The sequence below is a fragment of the Haemaphysalis longicornis genome, unplaced genomic scaffold, assembly GCF_048455015.1.
Source record: "Haemaphysalis longicornis isolate Haplotype H1 unplaced genomic scaffold, Haemaphysalis longicornis Haplotype H1 scaffold_9, whole genome shotgun sequence".
NCBI classification, from domain to species: Eukaryota; Metazoa; Arthropoda; class Arachnida; order Ixodida; family Ixodidae; genus Haemaphysalis; species Haemaphysalis longicornis.
This window is the reverse complement of record NW_027526460.1, coordinates 58,061,827-58,085,297: the sequence shown is the minus strand read 5'-3', so window position 1 is coordinate 58,085,297 and position 23,471 is coordinate 58,061,827. Positions and strand designations below refer to the sequence as shown.

Genomic DNA, 23,471 nt, shown 5'->3' with positions numbered 1-23,471 from the left:
GCGATGCAGTTCGGCCTCCACTCTCGTGATCTGTTTACTTCTGCGCGTACCTGTACATTACTCTTTTTCAATGTTCAGTTACTAAAAATGGGCGGAATGCATACAGCAACATTTAATGTTTTGTGCAGGTACATAGTGACCCACCCTGCTACCAGCTTACTACACCGCATGTGTAGTACACTTTCTCGTGATTGCGTTCTGTGCGTGAGTAAAACAATGCGAAGTCTTACCATAAGCGTTAATCTTTGACCACAGAGTATGTTCGGCCTTTTGAGGTTTTCCTATGCTAAGATCAAAAGCCAGCATATAATAAAATATACCCTTCATTCTCTGTCGCTGAGGTGTGGCGTGAAGACGGTTGAAGTAAAGCGGCTCATTAAAATTAATAAAAAAATGTACTGGTCTTGTGACTAATGTATTAACAAGCGTCATTCTTTTGTGAAGCGTCGCCTTATCCAAGAATTTAGGTTAAACTGCTCGAATTTCAGCGTTCAGAATTTCAGCAGTGTAGACACACCTTGATATTGGGAAACTTCTAATAACAGATCAAAATGCATTCTATGACCACGCTTTACAGTTTTGCGTGGCTTGTACCGCTCCAAAAGTCTTTCTCTTGTAAATTTACAAGGTCGACGCTTTTGATGAATTTTTGTGAAGATGAAAAGTAAAGGTATATAATTTAGTGTGACATTCTTCCGCCTGGATTAATCTTTAACCCTTCAAACACAGTGTCCTGGTAAGAGCGGACGTAAGATGCATCGTTCTGTACAGCCAGTATGGCAGCTCCAAAAGGAGGGCATAATCATGAAAAAGACAAAGTGAAGGTCCAATGGAGGCTCAGAGTAACTGCATTTTGCTGCTGTTTCTTTTTTTCAGAAAGTTAATTCTTGCGGTCCAATCATGGAGACATTGGTGCACGAAAGCCCAAAGCTGCCGGCTTCGGGCAACTGGTCGGAAATGGCCTCGTGGGCAGCCAGGGTGTTCCTAACCACGGCAGCGTGTTGTGTACTACTGGTCGGATCTCTCATATGGGTGGCCCGGATTATCTACCTTCGAAAGCGCCAGCAGCTGCAAGGGCTGCCACACTATCGGCAGCATTATCCATTCCAATTTCAGTGGACCCTCCTGAGGGCTTGTGCTCCGCCCACGTCACAGGTCGCATTCAGCACGAGTGAGCCTATGCTGTATGTTTTAAAGACGATAGTCTTTCTCGGGATACTTAAGCCAAGAAATTTTGGTCTGTCTGTCTTTCTGTCGGTCTGTCTGTCTTTCTGTCGGTCTGTCTGTCTGTCTGTCTGTCTGTCTGTCTGTCTGTCTGTCTGTCTGTCTGTGACTCGATTCAGCCACCTGGCCAAAGTAAAGTGGATACTGCGCAATAGTATATACTAACAATCAAATGTAAACGTCTAAGCCCGGTTTATATATTCATACTTGTCAACTTTGCTGAACAAGAACACGACATTACGAAAATTTAAGACGGGAAATTAGTATACAAGGGATGTTACAATGTTCTTTTATTTACAAAATCATGTATGCTTGGTTTTTCGATAGCAAATGATATTCTAAATCTACTGCAAAAACCCTCCGCCTGCTGATGCCCGCGCCCCTCCTGGCGGCATATGAGAAATCACGCGGCAACAGAAACGAAAGGTTCCACTGGTTAGGTTCCACGTTCTGCTTAGAATGCACGTGGAGCACGGCAACGCGGTTCTATAAACCTTGAAGTCGGCCGCCTCGATTCACGCGCGTCACCGCCGTGCTGCAGCACTGACATCGAGGAACCCGGCCTGTAGCGGTGGAAAGCGGTAAATTGAAATCGCTTTGAGCAAACCTTTAGTTACCTTGGGGTGATCGCAATGGAAAAGGATCACCATGAGAGGTGAGCAAGAAAGCAAAGGGGGGCATTTCAATGGCAAATGTCTACAAAGACTACCGTCTTTTGAAGACATTTGCAACGAAAGGAGCAGATACGCGCCCAATTTTTAGATGCTTTCGTCTGCAGCCCGTCTTACGATGAAAGTAGTACAGCCAGAAAGCTTTGCGCAAGTTACACACAAATTGCTCCTTAAGCAGATTGCGCAAATGTTAGTGCGTAAGATCTTTCTCAAAACAACACAAGTGTGCAAATTACCACAGGATGTGTAAATTATCAAATGCACTTTTAACAGTTCGAGACAATTACCTGATTATACTTCTGGAGGGAAAATGTTTTTTCACGGGTACTTAAAGTCAAGGAACAAAATTACTGGAGCCGACCACTCTTTGGTCGGCCTGCCTTTACTTGTGAGTAGGAGCACCGTCGGAAGGCACTCTGGACCTTCAGTTAACTATTTAAGGCAAATCTATAAACGTAAGTATGAACCCAATCTCCTCATGACTTCTCCTTTAAACAAGCCATGTGAGCCTGTCCGTAAATTCTTATCGAACTCCAGCTCCTCTGCAAGGATACTGATGAAAATTCGATTCCTGAGTGAACTTTCTTGTGACCAACCACTTTTTTACGTGTCCTCGTTAGTTTCCGAATTGTTCTTTGCTCCACTGTGCTCTCCATTCCCTTCCAAAACATTCCTTCCTCCTTTCCATTAATAAAGTCAGTGCTACACACTCACATCATGGCACATATACGGAGCGACGTTATAGTAAACTATTTCCGCAGGATTTTCAGTTTTATGCGAAAGTCAAAGCTCACATGTAGTGACAAACATAGCGCTTAGGGTATATACTTCCCGATGCTTCAATCAGAGGTAAACGTCGCCGACTGTCCGGATGTCTGTGGCGTTAAAACCTGGCCCTTAGTGCTAACCTTCATAGATAATATAACTTGTCGAAATCCTGCAACAGGCTTAAAGAAGCACTTATCATGTAAAAGAACAAAGCACACCAGTGGTACCCCCCCCACCCCTCAAAGCACCACATGAACTGGTTCGTTGATTTCTCCGGCGTCAAGAGTAACCCAGCAGCAGACGGGCCTGATTGCTTGGATTTGGCCTTGGCATCGAAGCAATTGGGGCTAGCATTACTCAAAAGCAATAAGGAACTCTATATCCCCCATCAGCCGGTGCAGTGGTTCTTGAACAGGTTATTTTGGCATCAGATTTAGTCGCGTGGGCACTCTTCATCAATCTTTTAAACCTTAGTTTTATATTCGTATGTATACGGCCACGAAACGTAACAACAGCCAGGCGCTCATTACGCACAGCCAACAGCGGTGGTGGCTAGGTCGCGTGTTATGTTCAGAGTTATGCCGAGGGAAGTTTTCTCTATTCCCATCCACGGGATTTGACGCAGTGTCAGGAGAAGTACCCAGATACAGACACGGAGAATGGCAGAAGAAGCAGCATTAACTAATAACATTAGGACGGTTAAATTTGTTCAGACAAATATGGCTCACCCAGGATTTACAAGTGACCATGGCGTGAGCCTGCCAGTACGAAAGCAAACTTTTTCCCGTGCTTGATTTGCCAGAACACTAACCTACCACTGGTGTTATTGCTGGGATAGTGAAATGCAATCGGAAGGGCCAGGTTACCAGACGCGCCGGTGGACTCGCAGAAACCGATTTCCAGACCCACCGATAGAGTGCGCAATGGTCTCAGAGGAGCGCGTTTAACTATCGATTTCTTGGCGCGAACCGTAGAATTTGCGCCGCGACGGCGCTGCCGTTCCCGGGTGAGTGCCCTTAGACGTTGGAGCGGACACAAGAGAACCACAGCTCCTCTGCTTCAGCGCATTTCACGCTGGACAGAACGGGGTTTAGTTTTGTCTGTGTTATCTTAAAAATCGACCATATTGTCGCACATCTACCTGAATGCCCAAGCTGTAGTAGGAATTGTTTTAACGAGTCAAGCTCATGCCGCACAGTACTCACCGTGTCGGTTTCAGAATACGACAGCGGAAAACGTTAATGCGCCAACTCTCACGGACTCCCTTTCCCTTCCAGTGCTGTTCGCTGCAGTGCAAGGTTTCCATACCATATTCCAGAGATTCGGCAGGCACTTAACCCTCGGTGGCTTCACGCCTTTGCTCGTCCTCTACAAGGCAGAATATGTCGAAGTAAGTCTGCATGGGGAATGCATTTTCACGCGGAGTCTTTTAGGGAGAACACTGCATGGCGTTACTTTGTACTTACTACACTAAACTCCTTTAGATGGAATTTATAGACAATTACAAATCGCTTGACCCAGTACCAGCCACAGCCGTGCTAAAAGCACCACGAAATGTAGCAGGTCAACATAAGTCTACTATACTCGGTTACAACTCAAGAACGGCACCACCTCATGTAGTGTATCACTCCGCCAAAGCGCCGGACCCGTGACGTCAGTGCGCGCGCGTTTTGAAAGGGGTTTGTTATGAATGCGTGATATCGTCTGCCTTGTCTCACGCAGTTTGTCGTCACTGGAGTCGTTTATAAGCATATTAAGTACAAAAAATCACGGGAACGCCTCACGCCATGTTCAAAATATTCTCAGTAAAGCCCTACCTGCGCCGCGCGGAGAAACATCCGGCTACGGTGATAAGGCACAGGAGCAACTTCCGGTGCCGCTCTTAAGTTGTCACCGAGTATAGATGACATATGTAAGGGATTTGCAAGCAGGATATCACTTCACAAGCAAAGCGATAAATTCCCCATCCGAAAGGGAGTAAGACCGGAAGACACTATTTCGCAAAACTGTTCACAGCAAGTCTGGAAGGGTATTAAGAAAGCTTGATTTGGACAACACAAGAAAAAGGGTACACGGAGAATACTTGAGTAATTTGAGATTTGCAGACGACATAGTACTGGTGAGTGAGACGGCCAAACACCTGCAAAAATGCTTGAGGAGCTGCAATCAAAAAGCATGGCCGTGGGACAAAAAATAAATATGAATAAATCCCAAGTAATGAGGAATAAGCATGCAGTAGGCGCCTCTTCAGCTTACGAGACGAAGAGCTAGAAGTACAAGAATATAATTACCATGGAGAGATCGTTAGTGCTGACCCCAACCACGCGAGAGAAATCCGGCGTAGAATAGGTATCGGCTGGGGAGAACTCGGCAAGCATTCTCCAATAATAAATGTTAGCTACCTCTCTCACTAAAAAGAAAAATATACAACTAGTGATACTGCCGGTGATGACATACGGAGCTGAAACTTGGTGGCTTTCTAAACAGATAGAAAGCCAATTTAGATCCACCCAACGGGTGATGGAACGAATAATGATAGGAGTAACATTTAGGTACGGGAAACGAGCTTCGGGGATTAGGGAACAAATCCTAGTAGATCTTGTCATAGTTAAAGTAAAGAAGAATAAATGGGCTTGGGCTGACAATATGGTGAGACGAACCGACAACCGGTGGACAATTAGGGTAACAGAGAGGGGTCTAGAATGAGGCAAAGGCCAATAACACGTTGTAGGGATGATATACGGGAATTCGATGGCCAACACTGGACTCGAGCGGCGCAGGACAGGAGCTGTTGGAAGTAAATGGGAGAGGCCTTCGCCCAGCAGCGGGCCCAAGAAGGCTATCGATGATAATGATGATGAGGATGATGATGATGATACTTGCTAGCCTGTTTGTGCCTTTCAAGATTCGTTTTGTATTGCAGGAAGTTCTTTCAAGCAACAAGATCTTGTCGAAAAGCCAAGGATACGAATTACTTCACAGCTGGCTGGGAACAGGTTTGCTCACAGGTACGGCACCCAGGAGGGAAAAATTTTATTTCGGTTTCAAGGTTATTTCGCACTCTTATTGGTTTACAACAAATCAACTTAACTCTCAAAAAATTGAGGGAGTTGAGCATGGCTGTGCGGTTATTATTCTTCACCTAATGTACAGATGGAGTTTAGGTCCGGCGGCCTTGATCGTGTGAAGTGCAAGAATCAAGGGCAGCTCAGCTGTGTTGGCGTAGATCTCTTAGGCATAAAGTTGGATATGTTATCATTTACAACCATAGAAAAACATGTGATAGCTGTAATGTTTTGAATAGCGCCTGCACTTTTTTTCATGCATTTTTACCTAGATCTAACGTTTACATCCACAATTTTAACGCCTTCATCATTTACACGTTCAATAGCACCACGAAGGCACTCTTCCAGAAGGTGGGGGGGGGGGGGGAGGGGGGCGAAGAGGGGATTATGTTACCAGGCGAAGCTTATGCTGCGCATGGCAATGACAATCGGCCAGAGGTACGCAACGTGGCGCGATCCATCACGGTCAATATCCTCTCTATCCCCAACCATTGTCATCGGATGGTTTCGCATGCCCTTTGTTTGGGAATCGCCGTAGAAGCGCTCGCAAATAAACAATGTCACAGTAACAATGCGAAATCTGGTGATTTGTAAAAAAAAAATTAAAGCCGTTCCACTCAATGCGAAAGCTGTCGGAAGTACACAGCAGTGATTCGCCATAATGGGCTGTACCGCCGTTATCCGCTCACAGTTATCCCTCCATGAAATTCGAATTTCCCGCCTTCGCAGTGCTCGCGCTCCCCCTGCCTGAAAGTGGGCCAGCGTGAGTTGTGTTCTTTTCGTGCTTTCTTTAATTTTGTATGCTGGAGCGGTTTCGCGTCACTTAGAACGCGTAATTTTTTGCTTGTGCGGATGGAGCCTTTCTCTGTCATTTCGAACGCGCCATTTGTTTCTCGTACGGCTGGAGCCCTTCTTTGTCATTTCAAACTAGTTAATTTCTTCTTGCGCAGCCGTTTTTTTTTTTCGGTTACGTAAAAACTAACCCAACGACCGTTCCTAACTAAATGAACGTGCGCGCTGCCGGTTAATTAAGTATATTTTACCTCAAATGTACCTACAGTTTTCTTTGCGCTAAACAACGGGGAGACGTAGGACAAGCGCCAGCGGTTCAGGAGTTTTGAACGCTTATGACTACATAAACCGCTTGGCTTTCGAAACCTCTGGGGTACGCCGCGACGACAGCACTACAACGGAATTTTCTGTTGCTCTAGTTGGGTCCAGAAAGCGAGCTACGACGACAAGGCAAGCGCCTAAGACAATCTGCACTTAAAAAAGTCCTCATATAAACAAGGCACGTCATGTTTATTTCCGGAACATCGTACGGGCTAAAGAAAAACTTATTGGCAGGAGGGAAATGAAGTTAGTTGCTATTGGCAGTGAGGGAGGAGGAGGAATAAAATGAAGGGGATGTTCTAGACCCATTCGGGGAGGAGGATGGATACGTAGGAGTGGGGTTCTGGGGTAGTTCAAGACAACGAGTGCGATTTGTTCTTTCGATGTAGGCGCACACTTTCATGGTTCAGTCTCAGCTAGACACTGTTAAAGTGGAGCGGTTCTAGAAACAGAGCATTGCCCGGTGTGGGGATCGGACTCGCAGCTGTAGACCACTTGTGGAAGATTTCTGTTGATCGAGAATTGCGCCATTAGTGTGACGGTAGTCGCATCCACACGTTTTGCGTGCAGGTCGAAAAAAAAACCCGCTGGTGATAATAATAATAACGATGATCATAATGTTAAGACAATTACTTTAGGCACTCTTTACCTGCGTTGGCGAGCTGTGAATCCATAACCCTCCAATCAAGGTAAATAATGGCCGGAAAATGTTCATTCCTGTTTTTGCACGCTAATTAAACATTCAATTCCTACCCTTCACATTCTTTGCGCGTCAGAGTTGAGCAAAAGCTTAGGCTCCGAAAGGTAATTGTTACGTTATTTGCCACCGCCTATAATGCACTGCTTGGAACTAGGTATTTAATTTCTCTAAATTTGGGCATTCGGATTCCAAAAGGCATCATGAACACTTTTAGGACAAAATTGGGGATTCCGTGCACCACTAGCTGAAATAAAATTTTACTGCAATTGCAGAAAGGGTGCGGAGGAAAACAACGCAAAAAAAGCAGTATGTTACACAGGAAGCACAAATTTAAGGATCGCTATTTCTGAGCGGCTTCTGGGGCACGTGTTGCTAGCCCAAATGAAAAGCTTCAAGAGTTATTGATAGTCTAAAGAAGATAGCTTGTTTACAACTATAAATACGACAATAAATTGCGAGACTGGTCTGAAGTTTGGCACCCTGATACAAATTTCCTGTGAAAACACAGATCGCAAAAGCAACGTTTCTGCGGAAAGGCTTCAGCTAAATTCTCGATTTTTTGGGAGTGCACACGACTCGTCAGGTCAGGGATCAGACATCAGCTATTTCTTCCGCTAATGAACCAGAATCATAGATAACACAACGATGGCCAGTCAAAGAAAACAAGCTTTGCAGCTACACATTCATCTGTGGTGGGCCAAGAACTTTGATTAATGTTCGAGTTTTTTGTGTAAAAACTTTTTTGATGCATGTTAAAAGCGAAACTGCCCGGGTTTGAAGGGGGTCAGACAGTTTTCAGACAAAATAGCGAAGTGTTTTGAAAAGATTCTTACCCACCCCAGGTGGTCAGAACTTTTTCGGAACCCTTTAGTACGGCATACCTCATAGCCCAGGCGTTGCTTGGACGCGTTACACACCTCCATCAACCAGTGTGGAAATTTATCATTGTAGCTTCCTGGTTGAGCTCACACCTTTCTCTCGACTTTTTTCGTCTGCTTCTCAGCGTTGGAGAGAAATGGCGTACGAGGCGACGTCTCTTTACGCCGGCGTTCCACTTTCGTATCCTTGACGACTTTATGAGCACCATCAACGCCCAGTCATTCATCCTTGCCAAAAAGCTCGGAGAGCTCTCCCGTGCCGACCGGAAGTTCGACGTCCTGCCTATCGTCACAATGTGCACCTTGGATACCACATGCGGTAAGCTTTGAAGACTGGCGTACTTGGTATAAATGTGGTGCTAGGAAGGTGCTCGCCAGTCCGTCTTTTAAGAACGCCTGTTGTAAATTTCCAGGACTTTACTTATAGTAAGTGTGTACTCATAGAAAATGTGTCACAAGTGTTTTTTCAAACACTTGTTTTTTTTTTTATTTCAGAAACCATCATGGGAACAACCATTAACGCACAAAGCGACGAAAACAACCCCTACGTGAGCGCAGTCAACAGGTATAAAACATTCACAACTACACAGTTTTGCTTCAAAAACCTCATTTGGTTTAGAGCCAGTCAATTCATCCACTAAGTAGTTAACCCCAACTAAGGTAAAGTTCGGAAACCAGAAACGAACGTTTGTTAAAAGCCAAAAAAGCATGAGCCAGTTATTAATCTTTAGTCAGGTTCAGATGTTGGGGCACCCTCTCTTTGATATGCACCCTTAGTCCAGGATACCTCACGTGCGGCTGGCCGTCCGCTCCCTCGTCAGCAGGTCATGCCGAACCCCTGAGTCCTGGACCGAGAAGACAGCTTTCCAATGTGCGTAGGTTTGGCTGGGATTGGGAGTGAGGTCGGAGAAACCAAGCTTAACTTGTTTACGCGGATTTTCGTGAATTTTTTTAATATAACGTGACGTTCCTTATCGCTGACAGATCATGGGGACTCAATTCTCTTCTACTGTCAACGCTCGTAAAAGGTCTGGATGGTTTCTTCCACAAAAAAAATTTTCAAACACCTTTTTGAAACATTTTGCACCAAGTAGCGATCTGAAACCGGAAGCTCACCAAGGCTTGTTCTTTTTAGAAATTTACAGCCTTCTTGTCACCTAAAGTACCTATATAGCTTAGAAACCGAAAATTGAATGGTTGCTTGAACACAACACTCCAGTAAACCGCATCGTGAAAGCAAGGGCACCCTGGTCGTACGGACATAGTATGGCAAACTTCAGAGACTTGCTCTTACGCGGCATACGTGTAGCGGCGTTTGCAGGTATTGTTTACCACAGTGCACTAACTAGCAGCACAATATTTATAATAGTGTACGTGTGGATATTTATTCATCCTGTCTTTTTCGTTCATTCCCACAGTTATCTGCTATGTTAAGGGCTATATGACCAGTAAACTCACAAATAGATCGTCAATGACCCCTTTTTTAAGTGTTCGTAGCTGGAGATAATTGGCGTGTTCATAGGAGGTACTGGCCATTACCACACCAGGGTGGCCAATCCCGTTTGGGTGAGGGAATGCGTTATCGGCAATGATCGTCGGGATTAGGACGCACCCCAGGCCTCCTTCGGTAATTCCATCAACACCGGGAATTTTTATCCGGTGGGATTTGTGCAGCAACGGGATTAGAACCACGGTCCTTCTGCACGCAAGGCGGCTGTTCTACCTCATAAAAAGGGATCATAAATAGGGATCAGTCACCATAAATAGGGATAAAATAGTTATAGTAGCCGAGGAGTTCGATAGACATCTATTCAGTAGCCGCGGCATCAAGGATAACACCGAAAAAGGAAATCAGTTCACAGTCGGTACACATGCCACCAGCAACGACAGAAGTAAAGAAGGCATTGAAAGAAATTGAAGGAGAAAGCACCTGGTGGAGATCAGATAACAACCGACCTATTGAAGGATGGCGGGCCAATTGTACAGAAATAAGCGGCAAACTTGTACACACAATGCCTAATGGCCGCGAGTGTACCGTAATCTTGGAAGAACGCGAACATCATCCTAATCTACAAGAAAGGTGACATGAAGGACTTGAAAAATTACAGGCCAATCAGCTTACTGTCAGTCGTCCACAAGGTACTTATCAAGGTAATCACTAACAGAATTTCTGCAACCTTTGATTTCCGTCAATCTAATAAACAAGCAGGGTTTCATAAAGGCCATTCAACAATAGACCGCCTTCACACAACCATTCAGGTGATAAAGAAATTCGAGAGGGGTATAATCAACCCCTATATATAGCCCTGAAAGATTATGAGAAAGCACTGGACTCGGTAGAAACACCAGCAGTCGTTCAGGCAATGTGAAATCAGGGTGTAGACGAGCATTAGGTAAGAATACTAGAGGATATCTACAATGGGTCCGCAGCTACCATCGTAGTTTGTAAGTAGAGCAGTAAAATACCTATAAGGAAGCGCGTCAGGCAAGGAGACACAATCTCTACAATTTTATTCCCAGTATGTTTACAAGAGGTATTCAGGACATTGAATTGGGAACAGGTGGGAGTAAGGTTTAGTAGCGAATACCTCAGGAACATCCGATTTGGTAGTTATATTGCCTTGCTAAGTACCTCGGGGAACGAATTGCAAAGCATGATTACTGCACTGGACAAGCAGAGTAGAATCGTGGGCCTGGAAAATAATAAGCAGACATCTAAGTAATGCTCAATAGCCTCGGGAGAGCACAGCGGTGTAATATAGGTGGCGAGGCAGCGGAAGTGGTAAGCGAATATATCTGCTTAGGCAAAATAGTGACCCCGAATTCCAACCACGAGGCAGAGATAATTACAAGGATAAGAATAGAGTAGAGGACATTCTGCAGGCATTCTCCGATAATGAATAACAGCCTACCATGGTCCACGGAGGAGAAAGTGCGTGACAGATGCATCTTACCAGTACTCACCTACCGGGCATAAACTTGCAGGCTCACTAAAAGGGTTCAAATTAAATGGAGAACGACTCAGCTAGCAATGGAACAGAACATGATAGGTGTAACATTAAGGGACAAGAAGAGAGCGGAGTCAGTCAGAGAACAAGCGCTTGCTACGGATATCTTAGTAGAAATTAAGAAGAATTGGGTGTGTGGGTAGGGCATGTAACGCGAAGGTAAGATAATCGTTGGTCATTAAGGGTAATATAGTGGATCCCTCGAGAAGGCAAGCGTAAGTCGGGGGTGGCAGAAAGTTTGATGGGTAGATGAGATGAAGTTTGCGGGGGTAAATTGGTCGAAGTTAGCACAGGACCGGGATACTTGGAGATCTAGGTTAGAAGCCTTTGCCCTTCAGTGGGCGTAGACAGGTTGATGATGATGGTGATGATGATGGTGAACTCTAACCGAAGTTTTTAGCTGCTCCATAGGTAAAGATGGCATGATTTTGTAGTGATGGCATGATGTTGTAGTGCCGATTATCGTTTGAAGCTTACCCACCAATCAGACATACACCGAAAGCAATGGCAAAACGTTTCCTTGAGGGTTTAGCTGCCCAGCATTTGGATTACTAAGTTTGTAAGCCTTACTTAGGGTGAAATGCAGACTTGAGTTGGAAAAAAAATGAGCCATAAAATGCACCAACTGGCTGAGGAAAAAGGTCAGGCTGAACTGTTCACGCAGGAGTTCTTTATTTTCACTGTCTTCTTATAGTCTCTATTGTGCAGCCATCTCTATACCTCTCCCAAAGAGACACGATAGCCTGCTCTAGGCGCAATCCTTCGGGGTACGATGTGTTTGAGCTGTCGGCTGACGATAGTTAGGCGAAGGGTACGGGGGAAATTGGACCTAATGCGTGGCCCTATGAAATAAATTTTACGTTTCACTTTGCTTGTACTTTGCGTGAACGAAATGGCTAGCATAATTACTGACCGTCATCCGCAAGCGTCGGAGGTGCCTTGAAGCGGACTCGGTAGATTTGAGAAGCGTGCGCACAATGGAGTTGAACGGCAGCATTGCGAAAGCCAGGCTATTCACATACAATATGTCGTGTGCACGCTCCTATGCTGTCTTAGTGCCCACTTCCTGCGAGTGAGGAAGGCATTCTCTTCTGCTCACAGCAATTTTATATTCGTAATACAGAAACATCGCTTACGCCAAACGCCCGTCAAATTTCAAAACAAAAATTTCAATACACAAAAGATGCAGTTCTACCATGTTTCTCCACTTCACCAGTTTTGTTACGTCAGAGTTCCTGGTGTCGTGGTTGTGACTCATCATCAATCACCGCTCCCATTCTGGCCGCCCCGCACAGTCAATGTGGAGTGTTCCACAGTGCGAAGCCCCATTGCATGCTTTCACGTGAGCTGTTTCTTTGCGCCACCGGGTTCATTTGCGGATGTTCCGTGCTTGACAGCTTGGCGAGCAATTGTCACACTAGCATTCATTGCGCGCTCGCAATACGCTGTCACCAAAACACGCAAGGAACAACACACATAGGAGCTTGCCTTCCCGCAAAACGTTCGTACGTGTACAATATCTGCTCCTACTGAAATACATTTAGGAATTCTTTAACGAGTTTTCGGCTGTTAGTGAGAACTGAAAATGCAGTTTCTAAGGAATCAAGAAGTAGAACTTACAGAAGATACTGGAGCGTTTTCGCAAAGATGCTCTAAAAGTACGTTTGAAAAAGTTAGCAAAACAATGACATTTTGTTATGCTAAACTTTCCCAGTTGCTCACTCGTAACACACCGCACTTCGAAAACGATGTAAAGCTCGCGCACATATACACCTCCGAACTATAAGCAAGTTATTTCATGTCGTTGTCAATGGTAATATTATGCTAAAACACTGCCTACATGTCTCCAGGTTGGCCGAGCTCTTTCTGGAGCGAGCATTCAGGCCTCTCCTGCAATGGAATCTGATATTCCAACTCACTCCGATGGGCCGGGAGTATGACAAGTGCCTCAAAACTCTGCACGCTTTCACTCGAAAGGTTTGTACACCGCGTTTTTTTTTATATAGACGGTGAACCACGGGCTTGATTATGCGGATGGTATGTACTACAACGGTGAAAAAACGCCTGACAGAAGGCATGATGTCGTCATACTTATAAATACCGCCCTGGGCCACGGTATATATGATAACGCAGTGGCTGTTAAACCCATAGCACAAAGAAGAAAGCGCATCCAAGCTCATTTCTGAAGCGCTTGCTACTGAGCGAGTGTCAGAGCTTTTTCAATTATTGTATCGGTAAGAGTGAAGGGGTCCTCAATTATTGAATGCGTCATGTTTTACTACTTAAGCAGGGCTCTGAAACAGCAATGCAAAATAGTTTTTACTTTGCATGCATTTTTGCATGCATGCATTTACTTTGCATGCATTTGTTTGCACGCGTTGCAAACAAAAATTGCGCTGCTTGCGCTAGTTGTGTAAGGCTGGTGAAACAGCAGAGATGGCGGGCCTCTCCCTTCGTCGGAGACCGGGCAGTTGCACTTCAGATTTCGGTCCCAACTTTCCACTGAACGTTCTCCATGACAGGCAGACCCGGATTGTTTCGAATCAGTGCTCCGCACTTCGACAGCTTTTAGGTGGAATGGAGATGCTTCAAGTGCTATTCCTTTATACTGATGTCGTCACCGCGCCCCTGGAAGCTTTGGCAAGTCTTGTGAGCGTGTTAAGATCAGACGCGCGGCCCTTTCTAAGAAGGCCCTAAGGAGTGTAATATCGTCACGTCTACGTCTGGCATGGCACTGAAAGACGCGTGCATTTGTGGCTTCATCTCTTGCCCGGCATTACATTTCCTCAGTTCACGGCATCTTTGTCTTTATTGGGGTACCTTATTCAAAATATTTTGCAGTGAGTTCGGCAAAGGCGGTTTATTGCACCAGATATGTGTTTTTTATTTTAACGCATTTTATGCTATAAACGTAGAAAAATAAGTATCGTTAGTACTCCAATTTCCGCTATTTAGAAGATAAACGCATCACTTGATTTGTAACTACCGCTTTAGTTCCGAACACGCCATAAAATCAGTGCTGTAAGCGTGGAATGTTGTCAAGCTCCCACGACTACAAAGCTGGCAGGGAATCCGTGTAATAAGGGCGCCAAGTCCCACGCTACACATTACTGCAGTCAATGTAGCGTTGTTAACTCTGAACAAGCTTTCTCGTCATGTTACGGTCCTATTTTTGACAGGATTTAAGTGTGCCTTTCATCGTAGAAGGCAGAGTAGCTTCACACAAACACCGATGTGCGTATGTTGCTACGGCATTAGCTGAAACTTAAACGTAGATGACGAGCGTGGACTGATGGGCGAGTTGGTATTTCGGCATTCTTGTATTACAGCGCACTACAAACAGGACACAGGGAAGGACGCAGACACAGCGCTGACACAGCGCAGACACAGCGCAGACACAGCGCTGTGTCTGCGTCCTTCCCTGTGTCCTGTTTGTAATGCGCTGTAATACAAGAATGTTTAAATGTAGATAGTCAGCGAAATTTCCGCAAGGCGCGCTTTTCTATTAAAATAAACATTAAAGAAGTTGAAATTAGGCAACTTTTCCTAAGCAGCGAGATGGCGAGTCGGTTCGCCTTGTTAGCTACAATCAGTCTTTCCCAACCTCCGCCCCCCCCCCCCTTATGTATCCTTTGCTAAAGGTGTAAGTCATAGGCTCAATAAAGTGCCCACGTGGTGAAGTACTGCGCCTCTATTTTTGGCTGCTCGCCGTAATCATGGACTCTAATTGGCCGACTAAGTGCCTGTCTGTGACATTCGAGTAAAATATTGGTAAATAAAATGTGCCGATTCCGCATTTTATGCATATCGGCTTGGATTATGATGACCTATAAAATTTCGCTTTTCTGTTGCAATTTTCATCCGACGCAGGTGATCGCTGAGCGCAAGCAAAAACTGCGCAAAGACATTGACAATGGCCTGGTGACTCTCGAAGAAAATGCGTCGGCTACTAGTGTAGGCCGCAAGACGCCGCGTCCTTTCATGGACATCTTGCTCCTGGAGCACTTCAAAGGGAACATCACCGAAGATGGCATCCGTGAAGAGGTCGACACTTTCATGTTCGCGGTACGTTGGGGCCGGCGAACACATTTGAGTGGCAGAGCAGGCGGAGCAGTCTGGCAGGGTAGCGCACTCCATCAAAGCTGTGGTGGCATGGATGTGTTGTCGAAGAACGCGACGGGTAAACCCGTACTTTTTAAGCATTTCAGCGATGTTTCATTTAATGGAATGTTTTGCCTTTTTCTAGCTTTCAGGACTGCGCTTTTGAAGACAAAAAGCGGAAAAGCTTAGATACGTTATTTATCGTTCATCACTGACCAGTACTGGCACGGTTTAGGTTGTGCATTTTGCCTGGCGGCGCAGACACACAACACCGCCCTCATTTGTTCAGATTGCTAGTTTTGCACATCTGTCCTACTAAAACCCCCTTTTCTTCGATACTCATTGCAGTGTGTGTCTTTGAGCTGGAAGATTGGGAATTCTGGCTACTTTTTCTGGTCAGTTGCCACACATATGTTACAATGCGTTTCACATCAGAAATTTGTTTTCTTGTACGCAAGAGCTCTTGACCGAGTAGAGTCAAAACGAGGTAATCCTGAATGTTTGTGGGAGATTTTCTAGCGGTTACCTAATCTTGAATATCGCTGATATTCGGACACATCCCCCCTGTCAACTATTTTCTAGATAACCTGCCATATAAGGCATTACCTACTATGGTCCTCAAATAGGGGTCCCCACGACGTCCGAGAGGGCATTTCAGCTGTCCGCGAAGCCCTGCCCAAAAACTGTCCCACCCCTTTTGCCCATCAATTTCTCCTTTTTGCTAAACCTTCCTGAAAATTAAAAAAAAACATGGCGGCGTTATATCACTTTTACTGATGTTTAAATGTTCCGCATAGCCCATGTTTTAACGTGGGCTTCTTGCACAACAGGCCAGCTATGCAATGAAGCCAAGCACAGAAAAGGGAGTTTATCGGTGTTTTGGTGACCTTTAGATGCAAGAGTAAATGGCTTGGCAACAAGGACCCCACAGCAAAAATATACATACACAAAACGCGGGCATTGAATAAGTATGCTGGCGCCCTTAGCTGCTAGTGAAGATTGTTTGGCATTATGAAACGATCAACATAATTCTTCCAACATATGATTCTGTAAGACCGAGGAAAACTTTGACTGCTTAAACTGATTGATTGATTGATTGATTTGATGTACTGTAGGGTTTAACGCACCGACGCAACGCAGGCGATGAGGCGCGCCGTAGTGAAGGGCTCCGGAATAAGTTTGGCCTCCTGCGGATACTTAACGGGCTTTAATGTTTGACGTGCTTAAACTTTCTACCTATGCTTTTGACTGCTTCAATTGTTTTCTATTATATGTTCGCACTTTTTAACAGCAGGTTCCCTTACAATTTTACTTTGAGCCTCCTTTTGTACTAATAACTACCAGAGATATGTTTCTATGAAATTGTGTAATAAAATACAAAAATCCTGAGATGCAGAATGTCCCCCATAACATTTGCAAGCCATGAGGTGTTCTAGCACACTCATGGGTGAGAACCGCTGACCACCCGGTCATCTTTCTTTTACCAGGGCCACGACACGACAGCCACTGGTATCAGCTGGGCGCTCTTTCTCATCGGCCACTACCCTGAAAAGCAGCAGCTCATTCACGATGAGCTGGACCTCATCTTCGGAGAGGACAGAGATCGTTATGTTACCCCCGAAGACCTGAAGCAGATGAAATACCTGGAGTGCGCACTCAAGGTAAATGAACCGAGAGAGGGGCACCGGATAGTGAGTTATTGTTTTTGTTTCCCTTTCATATACGAATGGAATCCAGTGACGCTTAGCAGCCTCAATTAGGAGATTTTAAAAGTAAAGCATAGGGCTATAGGGCTAGCGCGAAGAATATCTGTCTATGTCTCTCTCTGTATATATATATATATATATATATATATATATATATATATATATATATATATATATATATATATATATATATATATATATATATATATATACATATATTACTTTCGTATAAGAAAGGGAATAACATAATTCAGTATCTGGTGCATCGTGTTGTCAGGGTGGGCCTGGCTACCACCCTCAAGCGTTAGAGATAGTTGTGCTCAGTATAAAAAACTTTTCTAGGGCTTTCAATTTTCAAAGTATCGATTAGAATGTAAGTTAGTTATTTTGCCCACGAAAACCTAAATGACCCCAGGAAGTAGGTAGGTGCGACAACTTGCACACAACTTCCCATCATGCAAGGGACCCTGAGAACATAATTTTGCATGGCTGAATTTGCCGAATAACTATTATGGTACCCACACAGGGTCATATCGAGATGGAAAGGTCAATCACATCCGTCGTGTTGCCATGCACACTACCTATGTTCAGTGCGATTCTATGCTCGGTCTTTGTTGAAGAGCACAAGGCCAGCGCCAAGCTCGTCCAGTTTTATATTTTACGAATTCCTTTGAGAAAAGCTTCAGTGGCTGTCGGGTCTAGCATATTGGCATGACTAAAATGTACTCCATTTTCAGCCGTTAGCCGTTAGTAGAAGTGGTGCGGCAATATTTTCACCAATAGAAAATCAACTACTGCGACAGATCATGTTGCTCAACCCTTTGCTGTGGTGGATGAGGCTGTTGCCTGGTAATGATAATAGAGTAACATAGCGATCACAGTCGGACGGTTACTATGCCATGTCTTCAGTCACCTCTGAGTTTAGTTGGGAGGAAAGCCGCACAGGGATGTCTTGCGTTGACACACTGTACCCAACTACAACCAGAAGACTTTGGAATGCTGATTGCGTAGGAAGTAATGCGCCGTTCACAGTGAGGGGATCACTTGTACGAGTATCATCCAGCTGCAAATAAAATACGGGCTTAATATATCACCGCAGCTTCAGGAGATTCTGAACGGCTCGCTAAGTTCATCGTATTGTCCTGACTGACTTGGTATTCAATCTCTTGGAGTAAGAAATTTAAGGTCTCACTTCGGAAGTATCTTTTGCATTAGCTGTCCCACCCGTGCGCCCTATCAGCACCATAACTAATGCACTGATACCTACCTCTTTCTTTCCTCTATTTAGGAGAGTCAACGCATATACCCTTCGGTGCCTTTCGTCTCGAGGAACTGCACAGAGCCATTTACCGTAGGTCAGTAGTTCGAAATGTTTTATTTTTCGCCTGGTATCATCCACACATATATGCTGATATATCGGCAGCTCCTAGCAACCTACAATCCTTCACTGTTTGCAGTGCTGAGTCCTTAAGTATGCACGTTTATTCGGCTATTTTATTTTATTGCGAAAGCATCAGTTCACTCGATAGGCAAAAATTTCGGAAGCAAAATGGAGAGACGAGCTAGTTGGTGAACATCCATGAGTGAAACTTAAGCGCAAACAGACAGAGGGACGAGAGAGGGAAACGACACCAGCGCTGGTGTCGTTTCCCTTTCTCGTCCCTGTGTCTGTTTGCGCTTAAGTTTCATTCATGAAAAATTTCGGCGCAAGATATCGTTGTGAAAGGGAGGTGTCAGGTAAGGTGGCTGGCTGCGGAAAGGGAATAAAAACTATGTAAATGAGTTGCCAATACCATTGAGAAACCTTCGGTCTGAATGGGTATCTAACTATGGGCATGAGAATTATGGTGTGGGCACGCTCCCTAAACTCTGTCAGCTTGATGACCCAAACTGACTAAAAGTGAACGTACGTAATTCGTGGCGGCCTTCTAGTATCTCGAAAAGTGTCAGCAGCGTGGTACAGAGGCTTACATCTTCAATTTCAGTGCTTAATCACAGTTTCAGCAATTCGGCGGTAACAAAGCCGGCTTTGCATAAATGTCCTTGTTCTATAACGAAGCGAATGCGGGTCTGTTAAGGGGTGAATTTCCTCCTGACGTTGCACTTTGCGCTCTAGCAACGTCAACCGGTATCGCACGTTTACGCACAAATACTTAGTTGTCGAATGGTACGTGGCCCGTCACAAGGCTAAATGTTGCACCCGCCTCATGTTAACCCAACCAATCGGTCTGAGAATGCTAACGAGCCCAGGCTCTCAGAGAAAGCGACGGAGAAAATAAAATAACGCAAAGAAGAAAATAAAAATTTGCGTGGAAATGTGTTTAAGCCAGATGTCGTTTTAAGCTTTGCACTTGCGCTACTGGGCCACACAACCGCGCCGCAGGTGCCAGTGGTCCAGTGCACTAAAGCCGCGCCCGCTATTCCGCCGATCGGTTAAGAAACGGGACAATGTTTTTGCATTAAGTACATCGTGGGCTACATAGATCTCATCATATTGTTCTGTTCTCTGTGGTGCTCGGCACTGTAGATTTTATACTGAGCAGCATGATAATCATTGATTTTGGTAAGGGCAAAAGAAATAAAGAGAAAATATTATGAACGAATTCGCTCTGGCACCTTCATGAATCGGTGCATGATGAAACTGTTCTCAGAAATGTATTTTTACTTGTGGTGTACATACGAAGTTTTTATACCACAAAATGAAAAGTTGCCATTTATTCTGGGTGGTTTTTAGTGTGATCACGAAACAAAAAAGAGTGTACTGATGATGTTTTCCTCGTCGTAGAATGTGTTCGGTCGTCAGTAGGGTAGTTGGGCAGAGAGAGATGCCCGGAACGCTCTTCGGAATTATTTTGACAATTGCTGGAGTCAATATAACGTAAAAACAACCGCACGAGTTTCTCTCTAAACAGACATCTATTGTTACCCTAAATATTTTCTTTTCATGGTTGAAAAGTACTGTGAAAATTCATAAAAACCGAAGAAAAGTGAACACACATTACTATCAAAAAGCAAATGAATTGTCACTTCCGTTTAAATATTCGGGCAGTGATTGTAGTTTCGTGGACTTCATGCAAATATGCAGCAATTTAATTACGTTAAGCGAACTGTGCCAAATCAATAACACTCTTGTTAAAATTTGTTGGATGCTTCAAGGTGGAGTCACTCTTCCAAAGAATTCGGTGGTTCAGATTGCCACGTACTTCCTCCATCGTGACCCGAAGGTGTTTCCAAAACCTGAGGAATTTCACCCCGAGCGGTTCCTGCCAGAGAATTCAAAGGGACGGCATCCCTACGCATACGTCCCTTTTTCGGCTGGACCCCGAAACTGCCTTGGTAAGCTCTGCTTCCTTTCTTTACACTGCCATACATATTCCAGTTTCCGCTATCATCATGCATGCCGGGAAAGTACCCGTGCAACAAACTTCCGTAATATTTGTATGGTTTTTGGGTGCTTATCCAACAATTGGCAACTAAACATTTAACGAGCACAAGTTAAATAAGACCAGGTGAAATTCCACATGCAGGGAAAGACAAATAACCTTTTTTATTTAAATAGAACGAAAGCTGTCAACCCGTAATATAGTCAGCTTTAAAGTAAAAGAAGTTGCAAAACATTGGCAGTCACGTAAACCTTCTCAATTGCATGCTGAAAGGATTGCATGGTATTTCGGGCAAAATTATAATTTTTTTTACATGAGGAGCAGTTGGAAATGATTTAGCGGAGTTGTTTTGCTACCGAATATTACCCCGACAAATTTCCTAGGAAAGCGCAGAATGGTCCAGGTTGTGCTGGAGAACACTACAGTAGATCCATTCGTTCCGGAAGTTTGGAAGGGTACTGTTTCCCTCCAGCCGTATAAAATAGCCTAGAGTCTTTTTCATTTTATCACAACCATGACTACGGTGAAAACCCAGATTATTATTCGACTGCTTTTAGAATACTCCTTTTCCAAGCAGCAGCTGACTCACTTAAGAGGTGGCATACAAAGCGTCAGCAAAAGAAACATTTTAGCAACAATTGCGTTTTATTTTACCGCTAAACAGTACGATTACAGTCGCAAAAAGCCGGATCATATTTTTCCTTTAAAACACAGCTTCGCGGTTCCGTTACAATTTAATTGTCAAATGTAGCAGGACGAGCAACGTCACGCTGATCTAATTTGATATTCATATTTACAGGCACGTAATATAACACACACATGTACGTACGTCCGTCAAAATCAAAATTCTGTGGTTTGGTGCACCTGCTTGAAAAAAAACTATGAATCAAAGACAAAAAAATGCAGGTATTTAAATCGGTGCTTTAGTATGCATATCTTATTGGTTGATTGCAAAAATAAGCAAATAAAAAAGTAAGCTTCATTAAACAGATCTGTTGGGCAAGTTCATGTATTATGATTGAAAAAATAGAGCGCGACTTAGACAACGACAGTACAGAAAGACGACGGGCGCTAGTCGAACGCTTGTCCCGTCATCTTTCTTTATGTCGTTGTCTAGGTTGCGCTCTATTTTTTTTAATCTTTCAAGAAAGTAAGCCTTTTCACAAACGGACAGCGCAAAAAAGAGGCGCGAACGTGCGATCTGTAATCAAAACACGCTTTTGCGGAATTGCGGAAGGAAGTCACACAGACACGCATTGCCTGCTCGTGATAAGAGCAGAATGGTGACTCTATACGATGCGTTGAGTGTGGTATGACGTTTAGAAAGGCTGTCTCTGCCCCACCTATAGGTAAGATAGCGCCCGCCTTCACTTGTGGCAACGCAAGGGGCAGCGCTCCAATATAGCTACAGTCATTGCTTTGTAATTGCCGTATGGTGTTGTATATATTGCAAATTCGTATTGAAAATCTGTAACGACATCATAAAACATTTGAGTCGCTGCCAGCTGTGAACAAAAGTTCATTCTGATTATTCTATATCGCTAAAACTAAAACGCGCGTCAAATCATTCAGCAAATCAAAAAATAAGTCATTGCGTTCTTGTCTGCCATATTTAGTCACAATTAATTGTTTTCATAAGATGACATGATATTGTATGGAAGAGAGCTTAGGCGTAATGTTATGCAAACTCAAAATATTTGCACAGCAATACCTTATTGAATGTCAGCACGTTGTAAACATATACCAAAATGCATAACGTCGGAAGAAATGATTATCATTTGAATGTCACTACCTCTAGCGCGGAATTTTGTACAGCTTCGTCGCTAGAAAACAGTGTTCATGGAAAAATAACCGCAATTCGGCGCAGCTTTTTTAATGTTTAGGCATAAAAAGCAACATTAAAATGGGTCTCCCAACACAGACAGCACAACATAACCGTGCCGTTGTTCCTTAAAGTAAGCGATCCCTTGCTACCTAATGTGATTGTAAATTATAATTGTAAATATATATACAATTTCCTACAGGTTTCTAAAAAATGAAACAATTAAAATTGCCTCTCAATTTGCCCTAAAAACGTTTTTATGCTACGGCATTGGTAGGCATGTAACCTTGGTGTGCATAATCTTCTGTTTACTTTGGTTTCTTTTTGGCACTACAGGCCAGAGATTCGCACTCGCCGAGGAGAAGATAGTGATTGCTAACATACTGCGCCGCTTCAGCATCAAGTCTCTCGACCAGCGGGACCAAGTGGCTCTCGCGGCCGAGCTTGTGCTCAGACCACGCAGCGGCCTCAGGATCCAGTTCATGCCCCGATGATCAACCACAGCAAAAAATAAAATTGGGGTCCTCTGTTTTTGGTTCTGTACGAGTGCTCTTTGCGTAAAGTGCAGTAAGCTAATTGAAATTCAAGGTAGATATTACTGGCCTAGACGTATTAATTGGATGATGCTAGGGCTGTTTCAGTAGCCTGTTTACATGCTATGCTCTTTATGCTTTCTATGTTTTGGCAGCAGTTAGTAAAACAGAAGCCTTAAGTGCTGCATTCTGCAAAAAGCATTGTTTTTATTGTCCGCTCAAGAAAATCACTGACGTTGTAAACAGTGGATAAAAACATTTCATGCTCCTCCCCTTTGCGAAGAAGAATGACCTGCGAAGCTGGGCGCAGTTCACGGAGTGCACGAAACAAAACACAATTATTTGTCATTTTCAATGGAGAATAGATCTTGCTGAAGGGAACTTGGAAGGACCATGGCTTGTGTCTAGCGGACAGACACGCAGTTGTCTGTTTCCCTTCCAGGTGGAAGGCATCTTACTGTTTGTATAACTCACCAACTCAATCTGCCCGACCACTAAG

The 23,471-nt window shown here is 44.2% G+C and overlaps 1 protein-coding gene across 2 annotated transcripts; it reads left to right on the top strand.

Moving 5' to 3' along the window:
- Positions 1 to 876: 876 nt before the first annotated feature.
- On the top strand, positions 877 to 22,970 carry LOC144153963 (cytochrome P450 4c3-like). Of its 2 annotated transcripts, XM_077685760.1 has the most exons (11): positions 877 to 1,171; positions 3,941 to 4,053; positions 5,587 to 5,669; positions 8,542 to 8,738; positions 8,915 to 8,984; positions 13,278 to 13,404; positions 15,298 to 15,492; positions 17,016 to 17,189; positions 18,523 to 18,589; positions 20,391 to 20,570; positions 22,776 to 22,970. In XM_077685760.1, exons 1-11 carry the CDS (start codon positions 901 to 903, stop codon positions 22,931 to 22,933), a joined length of 1,635 nt encoding a protein of 544 aa, XP_077541886.1. In that variant the 5' UTR covers positions 877 to 900; the 3' UTR covers positions 22,934 to 22,970. The 2 variants fall into 2 exon arrangements, with proteins under 2 accessions (XP_077541886.1, XP_077541887.1); XM_077685761.1 differs by lacking the exon at positions 18,523 to 18,589.
- The last annotated feature ends 501 nt before the right edge of the window (positions 22,971 to 23,471 follow it).